The sequence below is a fragment of the Saimiri boliviensis genome, chromosome 1 (genome assembly GCF_048565385.1).
Source record: "Saimiri boliviensis isolate mSaiBol1 chromosome 1, mSaiBol1.pri, whole genome shotgun sequence".
NCBI lineage: Eukaryota > Metazoa > Chordata > Mammalia > Primates > Cebidae > Saimiri > Saimiri boliviensis.
This window is the reverse complement of record NC_133449.1, coordinates 275,039,527-275,047,280: the sequence shown is the minus strand read 5'-3', so window position 1 is coordinate 275,047,280 and position 7,754 is coordinate 275,039,527. Positions and strand designations below refer to the sequence as shown.

Genomic DNA, 7,754 nt, shown 5'->3' with positions numbered 1-7,754 from the left:
GATATTATTGGTTTTTTGTTCTTGTTTGTTTGCTTGTTTTTATTGTTAATACTATTTTATTTTCTTTACTAAGTTTAGTATTTAAGTTATTGGAATCGATTCAATGTGCCTGAGAGGAAAATTGAATGGAATAATATCCAGGCTCTGTATTAAAATTCAAATAGTGTAGCTAGGTTATTCATACTGACAGAAATTCAGATATAAATATAGATATATTCTGAAAATTATTGAACTTTCTAAATAAAACAATGAAATTAAGTTTAATTATATTTGGGATAATGGTTACTCAATTGATTTTAATTTAATTCTATTTTAGTTTGAAATAATCAGAGCTAATTAATTTAGTTTGGCAAGTACACATTAAGAATAAATTATCTTCAAATTTTACCAACCCCATAGTTCATGAGAATAAAGTAATAGAAACTAATCTTACTGAGGATATTCTGTGTATCTAGTAAAATAAATTCCAAATCCAATTGGGTGAATATTATGATGTCTGTTTTTTTTTTTTTTTTTTTTTTTTTTTTTTTTTTTTCTGAAGAATTTCAATGATTCATTTAGTTTGCTAGTAAGAAAATGACAAAATCTTGTCCATCTGGCTTCTAAATGCATTTTCCCTACTATGGCTATTTCATAGATTGTTAGAAAAGTATAGAAAGTATTAGTATTACACAGGTCTGTTAATTTCCTTGATTCAGTCAGGTCCTCTGATTCATGGTATTTAAGTCAGGTATCGAAAAACAATCATATAGCAGTTAATATTAATTCTGCTAGCTCTGTCCTTCATATAAAGACTACCACAGGTCAACCATTTCACAGATCAAAGAAAGGGAGAACTTTGAAACTAACTTCATTATTTGTCCACACACACACACACAAAACAGCCAGCCAAACAATATTTCACAAGCTAAAAAATTTAATGCCTTATTCTATCTAATGATGATATGACTTTCTCATATCAGTTGTAGATCTATAGCTTGTAGGTAGCTTGGTTTGTTGCAGTGCTCTTAGTATTTCAAGCATGGTTAGCCCAGGCAAGCTACGTAACTATCAATTTCCTCATCTCTCCTGCCACATAATGTCTTCTTTTTTTAAACAGCCACTACATATACAGTCAGTATAGGTCTTCTTAGAATTGATTTTCTTATTGTTACTTAAACTTCTAGTGATTATAGAATAAAGTGATTGATTATAAAAGGGCTTGCTAGATGCCTAACTTGTTTTTTAATTACCTCAAACCCCTCTATATATCCTATTCAGGTATTTGTCTGATCTATGATGGATGAGCTTTGGCAATGGGGAAACTAATTATTTTCTAAGGTAAAACTAAAATTATCTAAATTAAAACCAAAACTAAAATCTTTCTGTTTTCTGGGTGATTGTGATCAGCAGAAACATTTCAAATAATTCTTTTTATTTATTTATTTATTTTTTTGAGACGGAGTTTCGCTCTTGTTACCCAGGCTGGAGTGCAATGGCGCGATCTCGGCTCACCGCAAACCTCCGCCTCCTGGGTTCAGGCAATTCTCCTGCCTCAGCCTCCTGAGTAGCTGGGATTACAGGCATGCGCCACCACGCCCAGCTAATGTTTTGTATTTTTAGTAGAGACGGGGTTTCACCATGTTGACCAGGATGGTCTCGATCTCCTGACCTCGTGATCCACTCGCCTCGGCCTCCCAAAGTGCTGGGATTACAGGCTTGAGCCACCGCGCCCGGCTTCAAATAATTCTTAATAGTACTATTTTTCTCAGCATTAAGTTAAATTTTTAATATGTATTAGCTATTGAAGATAAAGTTCTAGAGTTAGTCTTGGTCTACAAAAGCTTAGTGATATAACAACAAATAAGTACATGTTTACAATTTGGTATTTGCTCCTTAAAAATCTCTTGGTAACAGACCAGACAAAGTTAAATTTCTCCTGTCTGAATTCTACCTAGGAATCACCATGACATGACATTCGCTGCTTCAAGGATGAATAATTAAAGAAGAATAAAAGGTTAATTCTTGGCACAGAAAATAGATAACATGCAATCTCTCTGCGAAGTTCCCATCTCTTGGTTTAAACTTTATACTCTAGGCCAGATCGGCCAGTTTATACATGGCAATCTTTCAAATATTTGCAGATGATGGTTAAAATTTCCATCTCTTCTTCTCTCTCATGCTTTGAGGTGCCTATATTCTATTTTCTGGACAATCACAATCATTAGTAAGCCATCACATTCTTTTAGGTTCCTTTTCTCTACTTTTCCTTTAGCTCATTCATAATTTTCTCAAATTCAATGACTTGGAATTTCCTCAATAAAATAATAAATTTAAAAACTAACTCTCTAGTCTTCAACACACATTTTAAACATGTTACCCACAGCTGATCACATATCCCATGAATTGTCTCATCATGAAAGAAAAAAAAAATCAAAACTATGATTTCTCATTTTGAAAAGTACACTATTAATGAAATAAGATTGATTTAGATTTTTTTCTATATTTACATAACATTACTGGCACACACTTCATTTACTCTCAAATATAATTCACTGGTTGATGCCATAGTAAAGACTTGCAAAAAAACAAAGTTTATTATCCACAATTCTCTCTCTCTCTCTCTCTCTCTCTCTATATATATATATATATATATATATATATACATGTAATATTTTATATTCCAAATATGTCTCATACTCTATTGATAATTAGACATCAGTGGTCCTATAAACATTAGTCCATATTTAAGTGACTGAAATGGAAAAATTTGTACCAAGTTATTTTATATTTTCACTACATTGTAGGTCCAAATTCATGCAGTAGTTTCTTAACTGCTTATTCCCTGAGTGAATCATGTTTTACATTTGAAAGTGTAAAACATTTTGTTATAAATGAGATCAGATCTGTCTCTAGGAATTAAATAAAATGAAATGTATTTTATAAATACTAGTTTATTTCATAAAAATACAAAAATATAAATATACATTTATAAAAATATGAATGAATTAACACAGACATTCTTCAACTAAATAAATATGGCAGTAATAGTCATTCCTATTTCATTAGGGTTATATCTTTTCCATATTAATTTACAAAGCAGTTGCACAATGTTTAGTTTAATAGTAAAGGTGACTGAAAGTCAGTTAAGAAAACATTTATAAATTATTATACTTAAGAAAAGGCACAAAAAGCCTTTTAAGTATTTTTATTGATTATTGATGTGATATACTTTCCTTCCGAGATTGTTAGGCAAAGAGGGTGAACTGGTCATTACTTTTTAAAAAATCTATATCATTCATATTCATTCACGAATACTTACTGATTAAGCAAGTCCCTACTAAGACAACACCTATGTATTGTTTGTGATTTCAATTTTTTGAAAAATTTCCTTCCAGCGTGATAATTCAGGCCACTCAATCTAATAACATAGTACTTCCACTAATATTGATCAAGTCAAACAATCCTCTTAGTCTCGATCACTATCATCACCCCCGTACATATCAGCAAGTTTTTTAAAACGAGGCCCCCAATCACTGAGGTAATCGTAATCTTGGTTGCAATCAACTGTGAGAGATTCTAAAGAACTGAGTGAATCTGCTATGGAATCATTCCCTTCGTAGGCATATGTTGCCAGTGAATCGTATGGAGGTGCACTTGGGTCTGCGTCATTTTCTTTTAGTCTTCGATGGATAAAATCTTGTACATCAATATTTTCCCACAGAGGCGCAGTCCTCCTGATCTGAAAAATTGTTTCGGGCATTACATCCCGTCTAAGTTTACTGTCTTCTCTCGCCTCTGGATTTCGTAATGTGCCAATGTCAAAAGCTTGGGTATCTTCCTCCCCGCCTCCTTCATCATTGTAGGTCACAACGTTGTCCCGGACGTCGTCTTTTGAAATTATCAGAGGTTCCTTTTTTCTTTGCCTCTTCAATGCAGCAAACAGCACGACTAAAACTATCAATAAGAAACGAGAAAACAGTGAGATTTCATGAGTCAGGATAAAATAGAATCCACTTCTGTGTGTGAACTTTGTTTGGTGCAGGAGATACTAAGATTGATTGAATAAAAAGAATTAACTACCCTGTACAAATACAGAGTTCCTCAAGGCAATAACTGTATGTACTGTATTGATAAAGGAGCAGATATGACCATGGCATGAATTTACGGTCAAGACATACTCTCCTATGAACTTCTGGCATTGAAAAAGCTTTACTCAAGAAAATTATTATATGTTTTCAACTGTAATTGCCTGACATCTCAGTGGTCTTTACAAATGGGTACTTGTTTCAAATAGAAAAATGCTAAAATTGTAATCATAATGATATTGATCATTCCTTTCAGTTTGGCACAAATATAATTTCTTAATGATTCAAGGGAATTTATGCAAAACATTACACATATATAGATACATATATACTTGTATATGCATTATATTCATATGTGTGTACATACAGACACACACGAATATGTACAAATCACTGATTTTATCACTACTCATATCGCCTATGTTTAATTAAATTCCTTTAGTGTTCTAATTTTGCAGGGGGCTTGGAAAGATGAAATATAACTCTAAAAGTTACAACATAAAATTCAAACTCAAACTCATCTTTAACTTATCTTTAAATACATCTCAGATTATATCTTGTTAATGAGGATTTCCTTTGACACACACAGTCTGATTTCAGCTTTTGGAATGAAATGTTAATTATATTGCCTCTGCTTGCTGTATTATTTTTATTGTTTACATGTCTATGTTACAAAGTTAACTGTGAACTTCCCCTCATATAATGTATTTTCTTATTTCTCATTATAATACTGGAATTCAAATTATTATGTATATTGGAAGATGAACCTTTTCCTAGTAAGTGTGTGTTGCAATTAATAAGATTCATTTAAAAAGAAGCCAACATAATTTTCAAAATATAAATTTTCCATTAAAAGTTTGACAAGCCCATACATTTCCATACATAGGAAATGTGAGAATAAACTCAAGAAAATATCTCCAAAACACACTTCAACATTACCAGGGAAAAATACAAACTAGATTTCCTTTACTTTAGGGCACTTAACGATTTGTCAGTGTTATGTATGCTTCACAAAAAATAAGAAAATGTTGGCTGAAGAAGCTATTTTTCCTTTTCTCGGTTGTTACGTCCAGATTAAATAAAGCATACTCATTGTCATTGAGACTACACTTCAACATGGCCCCTGAGGCCGCTTTAACTACACTAACACCCTGTTCAGTGGTATTTTTATATTGGCCAGTACACTTTTCTCAGCTCTCCTAACTTATAGAAAGATTTTACAAAACATGGTAAGTATCTGTAGTTAACCTCCACAGAATGGGCTTTGGGAGCTGATCTATATTCAGGATCATCTTAGAGACATTTACAACAAACAAACACACAAACAAGCAGAAAAACCTCTGCAGTAAAAATGAGACCTCTGTACTCTCCGTTTAAAAGATGGACCTAAGATTAGTTAAGTCCAACATGGATCTGACACCCACCAAATTTGAGTCATGTACTAGAAAAAGATATTTCTTTCTAAGTTTAATATTAAATGTGTAAGTTCTTTACTTTTTATCAATAAAATAACAGTCTTGTAGTCAAATTATATTAAGGGTTTTTAGTTAACAGACTCTTACTAATTCCCACAAATGGTCTTTGGAATCTGTTCTGAACTTTTTCTTTTCTACCAGATTAAAATTATCAGATAATCTCTTAGATTTAGTTTATTAATATGGGGCATGCGAACTGAATTCAGAAAGAATAGGATAGGAAATGAAAAAAGTGCATCATTATTTTCATCCATCTGCAACTGAAATTTAGCATTTCTTTCCAATAGGAATGTTGGCATATATTATGGTGATACTGGCAGTGTGTGTGACAGATACTTTATATTGCATTACAGTTTGACAGATAAATCAAACCATAGTTAGACTTGCTCCAGAGCATGGCATGCATGATTTAATAAGCAAGCACGTTTTTCTTTGTGTTTTTTGTTTCATTTATATAAGTGTATTCCCTGTTTGTCTTACATTTTTCACTCTTATAAATTTAAATCATTATTCTGGCTAGGTCCTTCATTGGAGTGCCAAAGTGTCCCTAGAACCAAAAAGTTTAAAAACTAGGTTTTAATCTTCCACCTTGCCTTGTGAAATAGATATAAATTAAGAGTTACATTTTTGCAAAATATATGAAAGTACATCTAAAATAGTATCGTTAATGTTACGTCATCATCTTATAAAAAGTGAACTCTCTTAACTGTAGAAATGCAATAACTATGTCCAGCCATTACCATTAAGACTCAAAACAACAATAACCTGCTTTTGTAACTTTGAAAATATACATTTCTGAATTAGAAGCACTTTTAACTACAGTAATAGAAAATCACTTCACATTTAGGCAATGATCTGGGAGAGTGAAAAATAAAAAATTAGTGCTTTCTATATTGCTCAAGGAACAAAGGTGGCTGAATTTGCAGAATATAAGAAGAGACCTTCTAGGATTTCTGCATAGAGAAAAATAGTATCAAAGTTAGTTTGACAATATTAAAATACCTAAACTTGTTTGGAGGAATGCTTTCAGTTTCCTATGTATGCATGACTGTCTTTGTGTGTGTGTGTACATTACATTAATATAGAAATTTTTTAAGTGATCTAACAATGCAGATATTTTCACGTCATTCTAAATTAGGAAAGTGCAACTGCCTTAGCAAATAAAACAACGTGAAATTAGTAGCACTTAGCTAAAAGGCTAAGCCAAATTTTTATCTCCATAGGGATACAAAAACATTTTACCCAGGATTTGAACTCTCTAGCAGTAGGTGGGGATTGAAACTGCTGATGGTGATGGTAGCAGTGTCTTTGTTCTAAACCACACTGCGAAAATGTTTTTGGTAATGGTTGGATCATCTTAACTGAGACAAATGTTTTTCCCTCACTTTCATCAATCCCCTACTGAAGTCCTGCAAGGATATCTGGCCAAAGGGATTTCATCCAGATAGTTTGAAAGGATTTGCAGAAAAAAGGAGCCAGCACATATGAGCATTAGAACATAAATTTGGCTAGCTCTCCTGCCCTAAGCATAAGCATTTGGGCTGAATATTTGATGGAAACAATTTTTTTGGGAATATTTTCCAGTGGAACAACTGTCTAATTGAATTAAATCATTGTCCTGTTAGTGCACGCTCAAATAAAACATTCGCTGTTGGAACATGACTTCATTTAGAAAGTATTGCAGGGCTCGATGTGACCCCAGTGACATAGTGATATTTTAAAAACAAATTTTAACTTTTTGATTTAGTATGTGACACCAATACATATCAAGTTATATAGAGGAAAATGTCTTACTGTGACAATTTTAATGCATTTGCATATTAGATATCTGATATAGATAACTCAGAATTCGTTAGTAACCGTTATTTGTAAGGGCAAAGTAGTCTTTGGTTTGAGAATAATAGAAAGGAAAACTCTATAGTAGAGTAATACGTTTGAATGCTAGCTAAAATCTTTTCTTTTTTCTTTTTTCTTTTTTTTTTTTTTTTTTTTATTTTGAGACGGAGTTTCACTCTTGTTACCCAGGCTGGAGTGCAATGGCGCGATCTCGGTTCACCGCAACCTCCGCCTCCTGGGTTCAGGCAATTCTCCTGCCTCAGCCTCCCGAGTAACTGGGATTACAGGCACGCGCCACCATGCCCAGCTAATTTTTTGTATTTTTAGTAGAGACGGGGTTTCACCATGTTGAGCAGGATGGTCTCGATCTCCGGAC

General features: G+C 32.8%; 1 protein-coding gene across 1 annotated transcript in view; it reads right to left on the bottom strand.

Annotated features, from left to right (window-relative positions):
- Positions 1–1,728: 1,728 nt before the first annotated feature.
- Positions 1,729–7,754, bottom strand: part of CDH9 (cadherin 9) — a 167,985-nt gene continuing 161,959 nt past the window's right edge. Inside the window, exon 12 of the mRNA XM_010331608.3 lies at positions 1,729–3,936. Within this exon, the coding sequence (XP_010329910.1) occupies positions 3,449–3,936 (488 nt within the window). The 3' untranslated portion in view covers positions 1,729–3,448. The remainder of the gene's footprint in view (positions 3,937–7,754) is intronic.